Source organism: Microtus pennsylvanicus, chromosome 3, assembly GCF_037038515.1.
Source record: "Microtus pennsylvanicus isolate mMicPen1 chromosome 3, mMicPen1.hap1, whole genome shotgun sequence".
Classification (NCBI taxonomy): Eukaryota; Metazoa; Chordata; class Mammalia; order Rodentia; family Cricetidae; genus Microtus; species Microtus pennsylvanicus.
The window spans coordinates 95878950-95901653 of record NC_134581.1 but is presented as its reverse complement, the minus strand read 5'-3'; the positions used below and the strand labels follow the sequence as shown (position 1 = coordinate 95901653).

Sequence of the window (22704 nt, the reverse complement as noted above, 5' to 3'; positions counted from 1 at the left end):
TTGATATGCTTTAATAAAACTAAATATATAGATAATATGCATATGTGATTTACAGTATAGCATAGGATGATTTGAATAGGCCTGGGAAGAAGGTTTTGTGGGTAAAGTGCTTGCAATGCATGCATGAGGAACTTAGTGGGTTTGTATCCCCATCATCCCCACAAAAGCTGAGCAAGGTCATGTGTATCTGTAACCCCAGCCGTGGGGAGACAGAGACCAGCCAACCCCTGAAGTTAACTGGTGCTAGCCAGTCTAGCCAATCTGTAAGCAGTGAGTTCAATTAGAAACCCTGAGATTCTAAACTTACAATTAAATCCCATTACTCCATTTCTAGTGCAGTTCTTCAGGTCAAAATTACTTCAGATTTACAGAAGAATAACAGCATATCTGGGGAACATTGTTCTCTTAGAGTCTATTTGTTAGGGATTTTAGGATATCTGTATACATCTTCAGAAGTAAGATTATGGTTTCATTCATTTTATTACTTTTGAGTCTTGGTAACATGTGTTTCGTTGTAGGAAAACAAATAGCTGTGATGTCAATATCCTTTGTGCTCTGAATATGACATTAAAAGGAGTTAATGCAGAGAGATGGTGTTTCGTTAGAGTAGATTTGGTATAAACTCTTTGGGCATGCCGGGGGTGCAGTCATCAATATGCAATACTTACCTGAAAAATGTCTTCTGCTTTCTTGTGGAGACTATTTTTGTGAAGAGAGCTGATTTTGATTATTCTATTGCTATAACAGTAGTTGAGTGCTAAAGAGCAAATTATAACCAGACTTAGTTGCCTAATATGATATGTATTTATCCTTTCATGGTGTCTATTAGTCAAAAACTCAGAAATAGGTTTCTTGGGCTAGGATCCTTGACATGATTCATGGCGCTGGGCCTTTGTGGGGCTTATCTGGGACCAGACAATTCACTTAATGTAACCAGTGGCTAATGTGTGGCCTCCGCTGGGTGCTCAATAGTATCCTCCCAATACAGCAACTGGATTTCCCAAGAGCAATTTGTCCTGGTGACCAAAAGAGAAGTGTCAATGGACTTCACGTAATTGTCTCAGTAGTTCAACACCATGGCCTTCACATTTTTTCTCTTGGGCACACAAGTCAACTCTGATTCTTTATGGCAAAGAAGGGAACCACTGGAGAGACTGAAAACAAGAGAAGACATCTACTGGGGACCTGTTGGAGGTTGGCCACCACATATACCACCATGCTTTCCAAAAGTGTGTTTGTAATTCATGCTGTTCTCACTATTTACCAACTTAAAGCAGTGACCAATACCAAATACACATACCAAAAACATTTCTTCAATTTTCTTTATTAACAATTACTAAAAAAAATAGTATATAAGATACATCTTGGCAGGAAAACTTTAATGATTCTCTCCTATGTTGGCAGAGGAAAATGTTGGCAAGCTGCCAGAATGAAGACTTGTAGGGTTCTGCAGATTCACCAAAGGCTTGCAATAGCCTGGAAGCGTTGAAGAGAAAACCCAGCTGACTGGAGGAAAGTGAGCTTTCTGATATTGTAGTCTTCATTACTCCCATCCTGCAGTGTCCATTTCTGTGGTATCCTTGAACATTAACAGCTTTCCTTCACAGGGAAGCATTCTGCCGGCCATCATGAGAGTAGATCATGGATAGAGCCCTGCAAAGCATTTTCCCAGAGAGCTGCTATTATTCTGAGCAGCTGGCAGTCCTTCAGAGAACCAGACTTGCAAGGCTCACTCAGAACTTTTCCTTTGTAAAATCTCTTTCTCTCTGGGTATTTGTCCAAAACAATTACAGGAAATTGATGTAAGCTATGAGATAATTGTTGAGAAAAACAATAAATGAAACAAATTCTAAAACATAGGCTGAGTAGTGGCGCATTATAGGAGCCTTGAAAATCTACGACATATTCCTAAGACCTTAGAAACTAAGTGCACACCTTGGACTGTGCGGTTGTCAGGAATGGGTGTGGCCCAAAGCTATTGCCTTTGACTGAGACATCTGAAAAAGTCTTTTCATGATTTAAAAAATAGTTTGAGAAATTAGGAGTAGGAAGAAAGCAACTCAACACAAGAAATGTTGTGTGTGTCAGGGCCACAGCCAACATCACACTCAACAGTGGTGACTGTGCACTGTTCCTTCTCTGAGGTCAGCAACAGACAAGGATGCCAGCCTTGCCGCTTCCACTCAGCTGAAAAGGCTGCCAACAGAAAGAAGTAAAAGCTTCCAAATTAGACATGCAGAAGCAAAAATGCTCTTTAGAGAGCCTGCCAGAAGGTTAGAATTAATAAATAAAGCCAAAATTTGCAGAAGATAAAATCAAAGCACAAAATGTAAGGCATATCTACATATAAAACTATTCAAAAACAGATTATGAAAACTACGAAAGTATACCAAAACATGGAGGAATATATTTGAATAAGTATCTGTCAGGTCTACAAACTGAAAATTATAACTCTGCAATTAAATAAGTTAAAGTAAAAAGAAATTAAATAAGACATAAGTAGATGGAAAGATAGTTAACAGCCATGGATCAGAAGAAATGCTTTTTGTAAAACTGCTTTAAATGATCTACAGATTCAATGTAATCCAAGTAGAATTCCAACCACATTTCTCATGCAAATAGAAAACACAACTACAATACATATAAAATCACAAAGACCCAAAATAGATAAATCAATAGTCAACAAGGAGATAAAAGCTGCATCTGTTACACTGCTTGACTTGAAAAATACATGGTAATGTCACCTACTATTAGTGGATTAGTGTTAATCTGTGTCTTTAATCCCAATACTGCACTTTTATGAAATTGGGTGCACCAGAGCTTGGTGTACATATATTTAGGTTTGGATTGTATGTCTTGAGTAACTGTCCCCTTGATTAGAATGAACTGATCATCTGTATTTCTTCTGGTTACTTTTAGTTTGAAGTCTCTTTTGCTAGATATAAGAATAATAACATCTGCCAGCATCCAAATTCCATTTCTTTGGAATACATTTTCATATCCTTTCACTTTTATGTAGTACCTACCTTTCAAGTTGAGTTTCTTAGAGGCAATATAAAGACAGATTTTGTTTCTCAACCCAATCAACTAGCTTGTGTTTTAAGATCGAAGAGGTGACGCCATTGATGTTATTGAAAGCTGTTGATATCAGACATTGTTTTGTTTTGCTGTTTGTGTTTTTAGTTGTCTTATTGCTTCAGTAGTCATGTCTTCGTTGGTTTGCCGTCTAGAGTCTCCTCGCTGTACTTAATCCTCTCTTTGGTCTGAAGCATTCAAAAAATTAGGGATAGGAAGGGAGCAACTCAACACTATTTCTTCCATTTTAGTCTTTAAAACATGACTTAAAAATAAAGACCCTGTAAACCACCAAAGCTTCTTAGAGACAGCAACTGCACTCTTACCTGTAAAGCACTCAGAATTGCAGTTACAAGTATTATAGGCAGGCAGAATTGTGCCCATGGTGAACCTGGTCACTTTTATGTCAAATAAGCAGCCATCAGATGCCAGCTTTAAAAAATTCTTTTAAGCTTTCTCTGTCTAATCCCAGTTATTTTCTGTGACATTTTAAAATTCTTCTCTCATAAATAACATTCCAAACACAGTTTCCTCTCCTTTCCCTCCTCTAGTTCCCCACCCTACCTCCTCTCTCCACCCCAGAACCTCCCTCCCCATCTATCTATTCTCTGAAAAGAGCAGGCCTCCCAGGGACTTCAACCAATCATAGCATAACAAGATACTGTAAGACCAGGCAGGTACCATCACATCAAGATCAGCCAAGGCAACCCTGTAGGAGGCAAGTAGACAAAAGAGTCAGAGACAACTCCCCTCCACCCCTGCTTCGGTTAGGAATTCCACAAGAACACCAAGCTATTCGGCCATAACGTATACACAGAGGATCTAGGTCAGACCCTCACAGGCTCTCTGACCTCTGTGAGCCCCCATGAATCCTGGTCAGTTGAATCTGTGGACCATGCTCTCATGGTGCCCATGTTCGCTCTGGTTTCTCAGATCTTTCCTCCCCACTTCTCTGCAAAATTCCCTGATGTTTAGCTGGAGGTCTCTGCATCTGTTCCCATCAGGTGGTGGTCTCTCTGACCTCTAGGATAACTATTCTGCTAGACTCCAGCCCAGAACATTCTGCAGAAAGGACAAACTATATGTTGAGGCCTTGCCTAGTTACAGGAGATGGCTGACTCAGGTTTCACGTCCCCCATTTGGGTTACTGAGTTTTTTTAGAAAGGCATTATTATCAGGGGCTAAAGACTGTTCAGTGGTTAAAATCACAGTCTGATCCCTCAGAGGACACCAGTTCAGTTCCTAGCACACTAGGAACCATAAATTTAAAAATATCAACTTAGATACACAAGTAAAGAAGTGAATAAATGAAAATCTGATGACTTCAAAACTGCTGATTTTCTGGAGTATTTCCAACAAAAATATGAAATATGAAAAGGGGCAAGAAAGAATGTCTCATGTACAGTAAACATTATAAACCATGAAATCATTCCTGAGGAATTCCTGTGAGTGAGTGTGCCATATAAAGATGTGACATAACATCTACAATAAATAGGGCCAGTAAACTGAAGTACAGAAGCTAAGTGATAAATAGTAATAAACATTCAGAATGTTAAAATCAGGTCATACAGAAATCTGAGAATAGAAAAGCAAGAACTTCAAGGAAAATTTCATTAGCAGTGTGAAAACAGTCACAAGATCAATCACATTCAAAGCACGGATGTCGCTAACCATAATAAACTGAAAGTCTCGATGAAACCACACAACTTTCCCAACTGCACTGGAGAAAACTAGAAGGCAGTTAGTAATGGGCAAAATGTTTCAAAATAACCTAGGGATTTTAAAAAATTCAAAAGGAAGTTTAGAGATTTTGAAACAAATTAAAATGCAATGAGTACATACCTAAAGATATTTTAAAACCAGTGAGGAGGTGGGTGTTAGCAACAATAAATTGTACTCAGAAAGAAGAGAGAAACAAAACACATAGTCTGGCTTGGTGCCTCAAGGAAAAAAGGAAAGAACAAACTCAATCCAAACTTATCAGAAGGAAGGACTCAAGCTGAAACAGGAAATGGTGAAGGAGAAGACTAGAGAATAAAAAAATGTCTAGGGAAGATCAACGGAACTGAGTTCACTTTTTGTGAAAGGAAAAATTAAATTTATCATTTTCAGTTACAAAGATAGAAATTCAAATCAATAGAATAAGAAGTTAGATAGAAAACATTAGGGCTAATATCACAGAAATACCAACAATCCCGCGACAACTATGAATCAATATTTGCCAACAAATCAGATCACATGGAAGGAACTGATAAACTCTAAGAAATGCACAAGGTATAAAGATGAAGTAATCAATTAATAGAAAGTTTAAAGAGATAAATAATGAACACCAGACTGAAAAAATAAAAAAAAATCCCCAACAAGAAAAAGCCCAGGCCCAGATGTCTTTATTGATTTATTCTCCAAAATATTTAAAAAAGAGTTAGCACCCATCTATCTCTTCCAACAATTTAGTAAGTAGAGAAATCATCCAAATTCATTTCACAAAACTGGCATTATCTTCATACAAAGCTGAAGCACTACAAGAAACAAAACCAAGAGGCCAATACTCCTTATTATCATAAGTGCAAGAAAATAAAAAAGATGCTAGAGAAAACAATTTCCATAGCACATTGAGGATCACAATCTCAAACAAGTGGAATTTACTTCAAGGATGCCAAAAGAGTTCAATAATCATAGTCACTATATATATTATATAAAAATATTTAGATACATATTATATAAATATTTAAATGTTTTTAAATATACACTACATACTACATCTTAAGGTCTGGATTTACAATTCCTCCAGCATTGTTTTTTTAACTTCAGAATTGTTTGCCTGTATGGGGTCTTATGTGGTTGCTTATGAATATCAATTTTAGGATAGTATTTTTCTATTTTTGTGAAAAACTGTTATGGAATTTTAATTGGGATCACATTGAATCTATAAATAGCTTTAGGTAAAATGGTGATTTTCACATTATTAATTCTACCAATCATGAGCTTGAAATGTCTTTCCATTTTCTAGTGTCTTTCTCTATCTCTGTCTTCAGACGTTTAAAGTTTTCATAGGAGAGTTGCTTCATTTTCTTGGTTTTTTATTCTCTTTTTATTTTCTTTGAGTCTACTATGAATAAAGTATGTCATTGACCTCTTTCTCCATATATTTGTTATTGGGGTATAGTGATGACTTCTTGGTTAACTGTTCCCTTGATTACAATGAATTGTCCAACTTTATCTCTTCCATTGCTTTTAGTTTGAAGTCTATTTTGGCAGGTAGGTAATGCCTGCTTGTTTTGTGGTCCCATTAGAGTGAAGTACTTTAATCCATTTCTTTTTTTACTCTGAAGTGGTACCTGTCTTTAAAACTAAGATGTATTTCCTGTTGAAAACAGAAAGATGGATTTTATTTCTTGCCTCCTATATTCTTATGTGAGGGCCGTCTACTGGCATGTCAGAATCCCATCAGTGGTCACACCTTCAAAATGAATGTCTCTCCCTATCCCAGGAACTATCTCTTGCAAATAGTTCTCAGTGGGTCCTAGAGATCATCTACCATGACTATGTGATACTTGACTGATTCATCAGGTCTTGTCTAGGCAGCCCTTGCTGCTGTGAGTTCATGATTATGATAGCCATGCCATGTTCAAAAGACAGAACTTGGCGGCACTCTTCCCCTTCCTCTGGATCTAACGTTCTTTCTGCTTCCCCCTCCAAAATCTTTCCTGAGGCCTGGGTGGGGACTAGTTGAGGAGATGATGGAGATCGCCTTTTGAGGCTGAGCACTAAGTCTCTTCTTGTCAGTACTTTGAAAGGAATGCATCACTCCACTGACTGCTACCCACTGTGAAAAGGAACTTCTCTAACCAAGGTTGAGAGTAGCCCAGATCTATGTATATAAGCACAAATATTTAGCAAGGGCTTTAATGCCATAACTACTTAGCAAAATAACACAAGCAGCTTCTATGCTACCACAGTCATGAACTCTTGACTAGGACTACAGTTTGAGTTATGAATCTCCATCTACGGTGTAGGCATCAAATCTAGTAAGAAAGTCATTAGTTACCCCTGTAACCCTGTGCCACGTTTGCACCAGTAGGCACATCTGGCCTGACAAGTCAGTGTTGCAGCATGCAGGGGCCAGGGTTGAGTACAACCCCTGATGTGTTTTCTTCCCCAGCAGTCTCCATGGTGCTTTCCAACATCATGATATAAAAACTAGCTGACTTGAAAAGCCGGGCGATGGTGGCGCACGCCTTTAATCCCAGCACTCGGGAGGCAGAGGCAGGCGGATCTCTGTGAGTTCGAGACCAGCCTGGTCTACAGAGCTAGTTCCAGGACAGGCTCCAAAGCCACAGAGAAACCCTGTCTCGAAAAACCAAAAAAAAAAAAAAAACAAAAACAAAAACTAGCTGACTTGAAGGAACTTCCCTGGCCAGTTTCAGATGGACTTCTGTGCTCTTCAATCAAAATGTGTTGTGCCTTGATATGAGTTTCAGGACCACCTGTGTTGAATTGGTGTTTGAATCTGCTTGTTTGTTTGTTTGTTTTGTTTTTTGTTATTCTGATTGTGCTGGGTTTGGAATAGCCAGGATATACAAGACACTCAGTCCTGTGACAAGTTGATGTTGAGTTGTGAGCCCAGTAGCTAAGGCAGTTCTAATCCAGCTAGGAAAAGGCATAGACTCTGACCTGCTCAGCAGGTGCTTTGTGTGTGTTAGCAGAGAGGAGCATGAACTGGGGTTGATGCACTGTGACTTCTGACCTGAGGAGCAATTGCTCTGGGCACTACTAAGCCAGAGGGCCTGGGTGGCTCAGGTATTAGAGATAAGGTTTCTGACTGGGGAAGCTAGCAGATAGTCCGCAGAGTCCTGATGTCAGTAGTTGGAGTCTTAGTGGGTAAAGGAGGTAGACTCTGTCCTTGGTACAGAGCCTTATGATGCCACCCAGGGGACAGGTGGAATCACTTCCTAAGTGGCAGGCAGATGCTCCATGTAGACACTCAGAAAGTAAAGTTAGAATGCCAGAGGGAAGGGCTGGAGTAATGGCTCTGTAGTGAAGATCACTTCCTGGTCTTCTGGAGGACCTGGGCTTGACTTCCATCACCCATGTGGCAGCTGACAAATGTCTGTAACTGTAGTGCCAGAGGATATGATCCCCTCTTCTATCCCCTACAGGCACTGCATGGATATGGTACACAGACATACATGTAGGCAAAACAGCTGTATCCATAAAATGAAAATAAAGAAATCTTTTATTGAAATGCCATTTTCCTGCACAATGAGCAGGGGCTCACCCAGGTCCTCACATGGTGGGAATGGAGTGCCAGGGGTCAGGGTAGACAAGTACTCTACATGTCAAGCAAGTAAATCACTCTGGGGGTCTTGAGGGTGGATTTCAAGGGGCAGAAGGAGGGTAGAGTATGCCCTACCTAAGAGGCACTGACATTCCCACAGAAGGGAAAGTAGGGCTCAACTTTCAAAGCAAAAGGTAGAGTTCTGTAGGAAACAGCTTGAGACCCAGTCTGGGATGGTGACATTAGTGTGCCCAGGGAAGGTGAGAGTAAGAGCTTTGCCTGGAAAGACAAGAGTCTGAGTCCTGTAAGGTAGAAGATTTCAACCAGCAATGTGGGCTGTGGGGGTCTTGGGAAGGAGACAGGGTTGGGGTTTGAAATGGAAAAGGAGAATGGTCATGATCAGCCAGAAGTCTGAGAATGCTGTGGGGCTCCCTAGGGAGGAGGAAGAATGAGCCCCACAGGCAGTGTGAGCAGTGGAGAAAGGCAGGAAAGCCACGAAGTTCTAGATGCCCACCCACTGGGGAATAGGTAAGCCAATTTGGTGTATAGTGATTGATACCTTAAACTTCTATATAACCATTGAATAAAATTATGTAAAATTGAAAAAAATGTTTAAATGAGGGTCATAAGTAGCTAATTGCAACACAAATTCTGTCTATTGTGAATAATTTTAATGGTCTTTACACAGAAAAGGATTGGTCACAATAATTGTAGTTAACACTAAGGTGTTCTGTAAAATATTGGTGTGTGCAATAAAAATAAAATATTAAACCATAAACACAGATATTTTACCTTTTAAAATATTCAATATGAGCCACACACATAAATGTAATACTATAAAACTATTATAGGATAACTGGAAAATTTAAAGGATAACAACATAAAAGCAACCCTCTTAAAATAGGGAAAAATAGGAACATCACTGAAAATGGCAAACACGCATTTCATTAGTGAATTGCTAATCAGAACAATAAGGTACCACTACTCCTGTAGTAGACAGTGGCTAACTTAAAGAGAAGCTAATAATACCAAACATGGGTAAGGATTTGTATTAACAAGAACTTGCACTCGCTGTTGAGAGACCTAAAAGTGAAAACCAATTTGATGGGTTCTTACAAAGTTAAGCATAATCTCACTATACAGTTGGGCAATGATGATTGTAGATGTTTGTGCAATTGAGTGTATGACTTATGTTCACACAAAAACCTGCATAAAGGTAGTTTTAGTAGCTGCAATAATAATCACCAAAAACTGGTCCTAACCGAGATGTTCATCAATGGATGAACAAAATATGTCATGACCGTGGAATATGAAAATAAGATGCCAAAACACATGGAGGAATAGTAAAGCACATATTTAGAGGGAGGGAGCCCCTTGGTCAGCTAAACACCATGTGACTTCAGCTGTGGCACAACCTCAGAAAAGCGAAGCTGTGTTAAAGAAAATAAATCAATGGTTTCCAGGGATTTGTAAGAAGAAAGAATGACTAGACACATTTAGGGCATTGCTAGTTCAGTGGTGCTCATCTGGATAAAGCTGATGGTGACTATGTGCCACACGCCACTGTCAAAGCCCACAGAATGTACTGACAAAGACAGAACCTTAGTTATTGATAATGTATCAAGGCTGATAAATGAGTTTAACGCCACACCAATGACAGATATTAACACCAGGGGCTGTGTGTCAATGTGATGTGGGCAACACAGGAATCCTCTGTTACTATTTGTAGGATTTTGTAAACCTACACTTTCTCTAGTACATCAAGTACATGATTTTAAAGTCAGCCCAATAATACTAGTTTACATGAGCACAGTCTGGCATTTTCCTGAGTAAAGTCTCTCTGCTTCCAGCATTTAAGTCTCACTTCCCTGCATGTAGAATCCCCTGCATGTCACATTCCCTGGGTCACGTCTGTGAGAGTTGGGGGTGGGGTGGCAAGAAGGCAGACTTGTCCTCAGGCTGCCATCTGCTCTCTGAATGGCACCCCATATGCTGTTGGTGTGTAGAGTTCCCATTGTTGACATTTATGAATTGACTATAATTGTACTGTGATTTCCTTCTTTGCTTGAGTTAATTATGAAGATGTTTAGATTTCCAAGTGGTATTTTTCAAGTGTTACTTATTTCAGCTTCATCACTTGCTTGAGATATGTGAGTTGAATATGGCCTACTTTTTGGATCCCTACTGAAAATTTTCCGTTGTTGGCAATTCAGTATCTGACCAAATTTTTGGATGTCATGTAGAGTCTAGATAGTTTGCATTCTATACTGTGGAGCTCAGTTTTTCCTATTTGCATTTTTAGACCGTTTGCCTGGAAAGCCTTGCACATTATTTTTGTTGCATCTATTTAGTGTTGCCTCGCTGATTACATCTAAGTCATCAGTAGTCTCTGGCCACTTGTGTTGTAGCCTTCATCACTTTGTCACACGGGATGCAGCTAGCTCTGAATTTGATTGGTATCACGCAGTACATTTTAATAAAGGCCTTTAAAATCATACTAGTTGTTGGATATGCCCCTGACCACTGCTTTAATGATAAATTTCAATGTCATTTGATTTTATTGGTTTCTATTCTGAATAGAGTACACTTAGACCATGGGGAAGTTATTTGTTTTAAATGTGTTTGTTTTAATGAAAGAGATCAAGCCATTTACATTTACAATGGGAAACAGAACCTAGTATTATTCCGGTACCTCACTGCCACTGTTTCCTTTGAAGTTTTGCTCTTTGAGTGTTTGTTTCAGAAGCAGTTATTTACTGTGGGAAGCTGAAAATATATTCTCCCAGGACATCTGTACCCTAACCCTTGGAACTTACACCCGCTAGCACCAGATGTGACAAAATGAGGATTGGCATGTATAACTAAGGATTGGAAATTAGTTCAGGAAATCCTAAAATGGAATCATAAGGGAAAATACAGATCTGACACACAACAAGAGGGAGGACACTGTAGCACAGGGCATGGGATTGCAATGTAGGCCACAAGGGTAGGTGCTGGCAGCTACTGGAGCTCAGACCCCGGGGATGGATTCTCCCCTAGAACCACCAGAAGAGGCACGGCCTGCTAGCATGTTGGTATGGGGCTAGTAGAATTGTTCTATACTTCTGATCTCCAGAACTGTGAGAGAATGAACTGACATTTAAGCCATGAAACTTGTAGCTACAGTAACCACAGAAGAAAGAGGAATTCATTTTCATCCATTTTAAGTTCACTTCATTATAACTTACCTTTCTTTTTTAGATACATCTCTATCAAAGGCAGATAGAGAACTATCTAAATATCAAAGCAGGGACTTACCAACACCTCTCTTTCACACTCTCTCCTCACACCACTGCCCAGATTCTTCCCTGGAATGTTCCATCATAATATTACCATCATGTAAGCATTTTGTATTTTGATGCCTTTCTTACATGGCATTGTGATTTTATCCCTTCTTTTTAATTTTGAAATAGTTCTTATTCAGCTCATGTTTCCTCTTGAGGACTTTGGCAGGAGATGTGGGGTGTTATATTTCCTTCCTTCGTAGTTATCCAAAAAAAGCTGTTCTGTGCATTGGCACCAAACTGAAATTTACAAGATTCTTGGATCACAACTTTTCTTTCAAAACCCTGAACACATTTTCTGGCATTTGCTTTTTTATGGAGAAGCATAATTTGCGATGTATTTCTCGTAGATATGCTTATTTCGTTTTGCTGCTCCACCTAGATGCGTGATGATGTTTCAACCACGAAGTTGAATACGCCTTTTGGTTGTGTCTCAACGTTAATCTCACCTTTGTGAATATTGCCTGCAGCCCTGAAAATCTATTTTTGGTCACTTTTCCTCCCATTCCAGATTCTGAACTGTGTTACCACCTCACTTGAGACAGAGCAGATATTCAAGACTCTTAGAAACTGTTCACCATGGTCTTCTTCCCTGCTGTCCCCCTTCTCATCCTTCGATGCCACCTTTTTGGCACTGTGTGGTTACCCAGATGATTCTAAATCCATGGTTTACACACAGAAACAGCAGCCTCGAAGGAGGCATTCATTGCTTTGACTAATTTTCTTTAAACTTAATCAAACTCTTTCAGTTTCTCCCTTGGTTACTCTTTGCACACATACACTAAGATTTCTCTTGATGTGCCAAAGGGGAGGGAGCGGCAGTTCCTGATTGTTCTTTACAACCCTCTCCCTGCAGCAGTAGAGCTGGAATGTATTTGTGGTTATATTACAGAGATAAAAAAAATAAAGAATTATGCAGATGGTCCCCGACTTCTGATGGCCCAGTCTGTGATTTTTAAACTGTGTGATAGGACACCTTCATGATCGCAGTCTTCTGGTTCAGCACCATAGCCACTGCAGCACAGGAGCTGGCCCACTCTGTAGTATGAGACAGGCTGTATGTGTGATGGTTTTGCCTAATTGGAGGCTCATATAGCTACTCTCAACATGTGTAAAGCAGGGTAAGCTATGATGTTCACAGAATTAGTGTTGTCAAATGCTTAATTCCATGACCACATTTCAGGTAGCAATAGCTTTAACTCAATAGCAGAAGCAAATATAATGGGTTAATCTACTATAGTTGGTTATAATGTGGCTATAATTTATTTACTCTACAGAAAGAACAACAAAGGTACAAACTCCAAACAAATGTGATAACCAAAGAAATAGCCAGACTCTCAGCCCTACACTCCCATTGTCTGTGGCCCCTATATTAGATCCACAAAAGGAAATGTCTCATTGGCTTCAGTTACTTAGAATATTTTCATTGAGATCAGACTCCCTGATGTATTTAATCTAGATATATTCTAAATATGAACCTGTCACAGAAGAGATGTTAACTTGCATCCCAATTTCTTCCTCTACAGAGAATACAGCTAAGACTGTGCCCGAGGGATTGAGAGGGTGTGGATGAGGTTATTCAAAGGACAGTCAGAGGAGGGAAGCAAGGCACAGAAGCTTAGGCCTCATACAGCTCTGTTAGAGCCCTAGAGAAAGGGGTGAGCTCTCTGAGGGTGATGCTGGGGTCAATGACTGGAGCAGCATGCAGACTCCAGGGAACCAGAACCCTTCTATTACCTCTCAGCTACTCTCACTAATAAAAGGCAAATGAACTTTTGTTTCTAATGATTCTGGAATGTCAATTGTGGCATAGGAAATTAGTTTAGCTTTAAAAGTCAATTATAGATAAGTGTACCAGGCAAATGTCAAGAGAGACTGATCCTGAAATGTGGAATTTCCTAGAAGCCAGTGAACGCATGGAGAAAGCTGTGATGATTCTCACTCATCTTCAGGAGCAATGCAAAGTTCAACAGCAAAGCCCAGATCTGCTTCCAGCAGGGAGGGCCAGGCAGCGCCTCCACCTCAACCCTCTTCAGCACCTTAGTTCAATCCCCTGGTTTCTAAATAGCAAGAGCACTATGTGCATATCCTCTCCCAGGTGAAGTCACATGTGTCCTCTGGCTCCTCCTTAGGTTGTCCTGCTCTATGCCTCTACCTACGTCCTGGTGTCCCTCAGCATAGACAGATACCATGCCATCGTTTACCCCATGAAGTTTCTTCAAGGAGGTGAGCAAGCACTCTTTCATGAAGATCCTTTCATGGGGTGGGATTCTTTTTGTTAATATTTTGTTGATGTTTCTCTCTGTTCCAACTACATTCTACTTTTCCTTCTCTTCTCCTTTTTCTCTTTCTCTTCTTCCATCACTGCCTAATGCATTTGAGAGCCCACAAATATAGAAAAAGGTTTGGGTACCTGGGGAGTTCTACCTGATCCTGGCCCCACGAGGGACGTCCTTGGTGGTGCCATGCTGTGACTCTTCACCTCTGGGAAGTGTTTCCGCCTAGTTCCTTAAAGCCCTGCCAGCAGGCATACCCTGTGATGAAATGAGTGTAGTCATTCCTTATATCCCTGCCAGCAGGCATACCCTATGATAAAATGAGTATTGTCTCTTTGTGGTCTTCATTTTCAAGAGACAAACGCCTGGCCATCCCTTACCCCAAGTCCACAAAACTTGAAAAGTAGTTTTGAAAACAAAGGAACTTCTCCTTGGTCCTGGAAACCTGAAAAAAATTGGAGATGGCACATAACACCTCCAACTGATGCTCTCAGTAGTGAGTGGGGCTAGGAGTGTTTCTTCATGGTGTCCAGTGTACAGGGCAGGAGGGGAGGCAGAGCTGAGGAGCTGACAGTCCTAAGGTGTGGAGGCATCAGGAAGGCTCAACCACATCCAGTTCCTGTCTTCTGCACTCTGACCAGGTGGGAGGAATGGAACCTCTACTTATAGGGGGAGTAACCCTAAGATGCTGTGGATGAAGAGACTCTCCAGGGTCCCAGGAACCATCAGTGAGTGGTGGTGAGCACTGTACAGGACCAGCTAGCTGCCCTCTGGTTGGCACAAGGCAGACGTGGCCTCATGAACTCCTAACCTTATAGGAACTGAAATTTCACTGTAAAGACAGGGGAAAATGGGTATCTTTTAAATGTGACAAAAACTAAACTGGAAACAATAAATAATGCATTTAAAATGCATCCCAAAGAATTTGTGCATTCACACACACACACACACACACACACACACACACACACACATACACACATTCTCTCTCTCTCTCTCTCTCTCTCTCTCTCTCTCTCTCTCTCTCTGTGTGTGTGTGTGTGTGTGTGTGTATGTGTGTGTGTGTGTGTGTGTAAGAAAGAGAAAGAGAGAGAGAGAGAGAGAGAGAATAGAACTTTAAATCAGTTGTTAAAGAATGGCTTTGTTAATACACAAAATTAGACTAGCTCTCTAGCCAGCAGAAAACATCAATTCTCTGTGTCACAGCTAATTAAAAGCAGACCCTGTTGGGCCAGGAAAGCCAGTCATTCAAACATGAAGGACTAGGAGAACATAATGACAAACCTTCCATCATCGTAACAGAGAAAGGGTCTCTCTAGGAATCACGCTGAGAGCAGAAGCAGTAAAGGAACACGTGTGTCGCTTCATCAAGGTCTTAAATGACTTATACAAATAAAAATCATGAACAGCAGCAGGAGGACAAGCGGAAATTTGTACCAACAGAAAAAAATGAAGAGCTAATATCTTTCTTATGACAAATTTGGCAAAGACTTAAGAACATCAACTGAAAAAAAAAAGACATGAACACAGATCAAGAAACAAAGATATAATTAGGAGACACGCAGAAGTGTTCATTTGGACTGCTAATTAAGGAACTGCAAGATTAAACATGAGGAGAGGAAACTGTACCAGTCAGCTAAATGAGATTCAAAGAAGAATCTTCTTGTAGCTCTATACAGTGGGATGCAGGTGGGCCTGCACCCCCATGTCGGAACTGAACCCTACAGCAGAGGAGTCACACCCATTTACTTATAAGGAAACTGAGGCTTCTGGGGACACTGGCAGGTCTCAGTGGCTCTCAGAAATCAGTCCCCAATAGTGGACCCTGTGTGCTTCCCCAAGTGTGTTCCCAGGTGCCCAGGCATCTTTCTCTTTTCTCTAAGCAGAGAAGCAAGCCAAAGTCCTCATCGGGATAGCCTGGAGCCTCGCGTTCCTGTTTTCTGTCCCCACACTCTTCATATTTGGAAAAAGGACGCTCGCCAATGGTGAGGTGCAGTGCTGGGCACTGTGGCCAGATGATTCCTACTGGACTCCCTACATGACCATTGTGGCCTTTCTGGTGTACTTCATCCCGCTGACAATTATCAGGTGAGAGGCCAGGGGGCTGAACCCCACACATTCAGAGTAGTCATTGTTCCTAAGTTTTTGTGGGAACATGTTGGGATGCAGAATTCTATCTAATAAAATCATGGGCTAATCTCCTGCATCAGAGTCTGGGAAAGGAGAATGTTGACAGGGAGTGTGCTCATACACATGCATTGTGTCAAGTGGCTGATCCCATCTTTTACAGTGCAGTCCTGTGAAATAAATTACTTGATTAAGTAAAACTTAAGATCGGAGCAGTTAAGGAACTTAATATCACACAAGATTGAGATCCTGGTCTGTCTGATTACACACCCTGATCTTTTTCCTTGATCATGTGACCTTTCAAATACAAATTATAATAATAGCTTCAGGGATCTTGAAGATTAAAAGACAGACATACTTAAAACAAATTGAACAAAAATGCAATAGTATATGGGTACATGCTTGAGGATATGGCTCTGAGATTTGATGTCACTAGCGCTTCTTGTATGTCAGGGACCAGTTTTGACACATACACCGCTTACCAGGGCAGGGGCATGGGTGTTAGAAAAGTTACTAAAGAGCATGAAGATGCTATACTTGTCAAAACTGGTCCCTGACACTTGTACACTACCACTAAAGGACCAAAGAACTCCAGAAAGAGATGGCGAATGGAAGGGGGAAAGTGGGTTCCACGGTGACCAAAGGCTAGAAATGGCTGGAGGCAGTAAGGGAGCAGGCAGGCAGTGTCTCCCAAGAAGAAGTATGTAATGACTCCCTCCCATGGCTGGAAGAACAAAGAGAGGCACTTTATTGCAAAAGGTCTTGGTAATCAGTCCCAGAACATATTCCCTTGGTCCTGAGGCCACAGAAGACCCCAGAAACCTGCTCCAGGTAGGGTCCCACTCACACAGCAAGACACTCGGGCAGCGGTGGTCCTGCCTGTATGCATGGGGCATGTGGAAAGAGCTCCCATGGCAGCTGTGCATGTGGCCCATGGTAATCCACAAGTTTTTGAGAGTCCCTTACCTACCAGGATGGATCATCAAGTCAGAGGAAAAGCAAAGTCAACCTTTGGGTTGTGGTAGTACACAGGCAGTGAAAGACATAATAATACATCCCTGTAATTAAAATTTGAATGCAGCCCTCGTTGTCTAGAACACATGTAGCAGGATTCCCAGGGCAAAGACGCCTCACCTTTAGGACTGTGGGTGCCTGTGCACAACACTACCAACTCGAGTTCTGATAGACAATGTGAGACTCTTGGCTCTTCTCCCAGCACAGAGAAAGGTAGTACCCTTTCTTTATTTGATCTTTCTCAAATTGTGAGCTAGGACAATACACCTCGTTACTCTAACGGGCATCTGTTTTACTTACCATCAGCGTGGCTGTCCCTAAGTGTCCCCAGACATTATGAAAAATCACTTGCTTTGTGCTCGGTGCCATCTTAAGTCTCCCGAAAGCCTAAGACTGGGAAGAAGTGCAAAGCCTCACCATCCAGCTTTGACGTTTTCTCAAGGCATGCCTTACAGCAAAGGGAAGCTAAAGACGGCATCAGTGGCAGTGATCAAGACAGCCAGATCACTACCTCATTCGAGGTGGGTAGCTGTCCAGTCATCTTTGCCGAACTGACAAATTAGCATTTAACATTTGTTTCAACTTCCTCCTGTCCTCTTCACCAACTTGAATCAGAGAAGGCTGGGTAGCAAGATGAAGGTCAAAGTTTACACATCACTGAGGTAAGTCTTCGCAGTGCTGGAAGGAACTGAGTGAAAGGAGAGAATGGAAGCTTAAAGTAGAAAAGCTAGTAGGTGTGCCCAGCACAGCTCAGTACCAGGCACAGGTCCCAGGACGAGGCTTGGGTGGGGCTTCACTCCTGATTAACTTCCTATCCCTCACGGATCCACTCCTCCTGAATCACCACCCACCAGGCAGGTGCCTGCAGCAGGAGACCTGCACAGCTCTAGGTAGCCCTTTCCTGGCTTGTCAGGAGATCTGTGACTCTAACATGTCATTGTTCCCACATTCCTTTGGCTGCTTTCTGCAGCTGCATGGCTTAATTCCTGGTTTGTAAGTGTGCTTGAAAAGTCAAGACTGAATTTGTTTGGGAAATAATTTCAGAGGAGGTCTCATACCACTCCCACCATATCAGGGTCTTCATCACGACTGCTTCTGCTTCTTGGCTATTGATCACCTTCCATGTCCTTGAGCTTCTTGGAAGCCAGAGGGTCAGCCATGAGCTCCTTTCTAGGCTGAGAACTGCCTTCTCTCTCTGGGGGAGGTGGAAAGGCATCCTCCACCTCATAACCAAGCTCAGGCACACATTGCACTGACTATATACTCCCTCTTTCCTTCTCCAACTCTGTCTCTATCTGTATCTCTCTGTTTCTCTCCCTCTCTTTTTTTGTCTCTCGCTGACTTCCTTCTTTCTTTTTTCTTTATTCTAACCTCCCCTGACTTAATTCTGTTGTTGATACCTCTTTCATGTAACATTAAATAAACTCTTAATTCCATACATCCCTATACTAAGAAACAGCTCAATGATGTTCACTCATTGTGGTAGGAGCCATGCCTCATAACTCCTAATCCATGCTCAGTATATGTTTTTAAGTTCACTATGATAACAGGCAAAAAAATGTATTGTAATCTTTCTTTGGGTATTTATTTGTTAGCTTGTTATTAGTGTTGTTTTATTTTGTGGTTTGGGGTGTTTTATTTGTTTTGTTTGGGAGAACTGAGATTGTGTGGGAGACTTTGAGAAAACATCATTCTGTAACCCAGACCATCCATCCCACAGGTCACTACGTAGCCCAGGCTAGCCTAGAACTCATTGCAGCACCCATTTCAGCCTCGCAAGTGGTGGGAGTACAGAGGCAAGCCACCACATTTAACTCTTCTTTTTGCTTTAGATTGCATTTCCTTCATTACAAAAGAGGTAGAAATGCTTGTGCTTTGGTACTGCTTTTGTGTTCTTCAAGTAAAATATATTCTAACAATCATTTATGTGAAAAGGTTTTCATTTCCCCCATTCTATACCCTTAGAGATATTTCTTAACAGACAGCTTTCTCCATTTTTAACGTGTTCTGAAGGACTTGGCACTGGCCACTCCAGAGTGCTGATGCACTCACCTTGTGCTTTCTGCTCCCCCGTATTAACTGTTTCCAAATGACACCCCACTTCTGTAACCCACGAACCTTCATGGCAGTTTCAGGATCACCCTGCCTTGGTTGGTCCAAACTCCTTCACATCCATCCTTTCTCCTTTCCAACATGCTGTGGGAGAGTTGTCTGTGCCAACTCCGGGAGAAGTAACACTTGGGATAGTTTGGGGTGATGTAATTGGCAGTATCTAATTAATGCAGATTGTTGTCTTTGTTTTCTTGGTCCCCATTCTGGCATACAATAAATATTTGGTAAATGTTGGAATAGTTGAACCATGCAGTTCAAATAGTAACCGGCAATAATGTGGCTCATGTATGCCTGGGTCATGGTCTCTTATCTCTGTCTCTGTGTGTCAGTCCCATTGTATGCTTCTCTCTCTCTCTCTCTCTCTCTCTCTCTCTCTCTCTCTCTCTCTCTCTCTCTCTCTCACACACACACACACACACACACACACACTTCACATATGTGCTCCTAACGTGGAAATCTCAGATTATTTCATGCTCACATCACTTTGGGGTGTATGATAGCTCAACTATTAGTATATATGCAAGGAAAGAATGAAGGAGAAGGCGAGACATCATGCCACCTGCAGCGAACGCTCTTGAGAGCTGTGTGTGCATGAAGAAAGATGTCACAGCTCCAAAATGGACTGAATCAGTTCCCCAGGCTGGAAGTCACCATGATTGACAGCAAAGGCAGAACTCTGCCTTTCTGGGTCAGAACAACTCCTGTGGTTTCAGGGCTCACTTGGTGGAGCTGTTTAATTGCTGCAGTAAGGCTGTTGGCCCGCGTGTGGTCGCTCCACTTCTGCTGTGCTTAATTTCTTGTAACCTAATTAATTTCTCACCTTCCTATCATTTTCTCTCCCAGAGACAAAGGTGCAGGCAGCAAAGATCTGTAGTCGTATTGCAGAGGTGCAGGTGGGAAGAGCACATTATTTATGGAACACTGATTTGTGGTGTGTGAGAAAAATCAGTTTATTTTGCTTGGACCATAGGGCTCAGACTGTGGGAAAGCCCCATGCTAAGACAGTTCCTGCGAAATACAAGGCCATGGTGGCTAAAAGGGCCCCAGAGACTTGGTCAGTACTAGTCATGAGCATGACGCCTAAGGCCAAGGAGAATAGTGGGTTCTGTGTCAACTTATCTTACCAGGAAAGGAAGTGACAGCCTAAATAACATGATCTACCAGGTAGTGAAAATTTTCCTGTTTTTTAAAAAAAATGCTCATTAGTTCACTCCAAGACCAGTGGGTGTTTGTGTGGAATGCCCAATCTCCATTCCACTTCCACTCCGAGATTCCCTTAGCAGCCCCTCCCCTTGACATGAAAGTAGTTCAAAGACGGATGATCCAGGTCAAGCCAAAGAGGTGAAGAGACTATGGTCAGGAAAAAAGACCCCGATTTTTAACAAGAAGCCTGATTATGGGCTCATCTCTGCTCCCTTCATCTCTGTGTTGATGCCCAACTGACATGAAAAACCTGCACTATAGAGAAACAGGGGACTGTGGAAGAAACCGGGGACTTTAACACTTGGACAGCCACAAGCTTGAATTTACAGTTTTGAGAAATACATGTTATCACAACTATGTGATCCGTTTCAGAGCTTTCTGTAGTTTGCCCCCAACAAACTCTCTTCCTGATGCCCAACTCTTCGATACTTGGTGGCACCAGGCTTTATCATCAGCATGGAGACAGGTAGAGTGCCCTTTCCTGCACACCTTAGAAAAAGCTCAGCTTGCTTGGCGGTAGTAGTGCACTCATTTAATCCTAGCACTTGGGAAGCAGAGGCAGGTGTATCCCTGTGAGTTTGAGGCCAGCCTGGTCTACAAGAGATAGTTCCAGGACAACCTCCAAAGCTACAGAGAAACTCTGTCTCGAAAAACAAACAATAAATAAATAAATAAGCTCAGCTAATTCTGTGGCACCAAGTGATGGGGCCATTCAAGTGTTTTTCTATTCTAAGAGTCCATGGAGCCTGGTACTAGCTATGGATATAAAACATTCAGTTTTCCTGTAAGTTCCTTAAGGAACAAGTTGTCCCAGCATCCCCTCTCAGAGACTGATTCTTTCTTCAACCCTCCCAAACCCAGCTACACACAGACAGACTCATGGCTTTGTTATTCCTCATGTCTTTTTATAAGTTCATTTTCCAAGCTATTTCTTTACACATGAGCTACAGCGATGGCAAGCCACCGCTTCAAGAATATCCTTGTGTGTCTTAGGTACTTTCCTTGTTGCTGGGACAACATGTTTTTGGTGAAAGAAGCTTAAGGTTTAGTTTGGAATTACAGGTCATCATGGTGTTCCTTATGTCACAGCAGCAGGAGCTGTGTTCCCAGTCAGAAAGCAAATTGAGGGACTGGAGAGCTGGTTCAGCAACTGAGAGCACTTACTGTTCTTTCAGAGGATCTAGTATACAATTTCCGGCACCTGAGTGTGGCTCACAACCTTCTGTAGCACTAGGCCCACTCTTGGCCCCTTTGAGCATCAGACTTGCTTGTGATACAGACACATGTACACAACCGGAACACACCCATGCCCATGAATAGTGGTGAATTCTTGTGTTCATCTTGTGTTCTTTTTATGTAGTCAAGGTTCTAAGCCCAGAAAATACTTCCACCTTACCTACAGTAGACCAGTCTTCCCATCCTACTAACTGCTTTCAGATAATCCCAATATGCATGCCCAGAGGCCGATCTCTAAGTGATTCTGGATATCACTCAATTAACCATCAGGATCAGCCATCACACTGAACAACAGACAAGATACAGTGAGGGTTAAGACCAGTCAAGGTGGACAGCCCCATAGGAGCTACAGAAGGGACACACCTGCTCTATAGGTTGAACACATTAGGAGGATGTCAGGAGGTACATGTGGCACATGGAGTTCTTAGATATGCCAAAGAGAAGCCTGTGGTGCTCTTTTGGTGTGCTAGCACCACGTGATGGTTAATGCCAAGGCTGTGGTCAGCTCTGACATTCTCTACCTGTGTATGGGAATAACCAGCAGCCCTAACCACAAAATGTGGGTGGTGACAGGAAATGGTATAGTGTTTATGAGAGGCTCGCATCATAGTTGACTTTTTTATTATACAGAATACGAGGTCCTTTGTTCTATGCTCAGAGCTTCCCAAGCAAACAGGCCTTAATTTTAATCTCTCTGGCAAGTCAAAATTGTGGAACCCTAGCTTTGTCATCAAGAAAGTGGAGGTTTTATGTTCTTATTCCCATCGCTCACATGTGAAACCACAAAATATGAGTTTGTATGAAACAGAAAGAAAACACTCATAGTTGGCATAGGCTATTATTATATGGTTCCCAGAATCATATTGAGAGATTGGGCTAAGGAAAACAACGAATGCTTTATGGAGAGACAGACACAGCAGGCTCACCACAGATTAATAACCTCCATGATGGAGGGCTGAGACACGAGGTAAGAGCCATAACTTCTTTCCCCATCTCCGCATCCCTGAGATAAATGGCAAGAGTTATTCTGGATATATTATCTCCTCCCTGGCATCCAGTC

At 41.7% G+C, this 22704-nt stretch overlaps 1 protein-coding gene across 1 annotated transcript in view; it reads left to right on the top strand.

Annotated features, from left to right (window-relative positions):
- The window catches only part of Npsr1 (neuropeptide S receptor 1), a 182366-nt gene that overhangs the window by 137927 nt on the left and 21735 nt on the right, over nucleotides 1–22704 (top strand). Inside the window, exons 4-5 of the mRNA XM_075967962.1 lie at nucleotides 13809–13902; nucleotides 15839–16040. Of these exons, the coding sequence (XP_075824077.1) occupies nucleotides 13809–13902; nucleotides 15839–16040 (296 nt within the window). The remainder of the gene's footprint in view (nucleotides 1–13808; nucleotides 13903–15838; nucleotides 16041–22704) is intronic.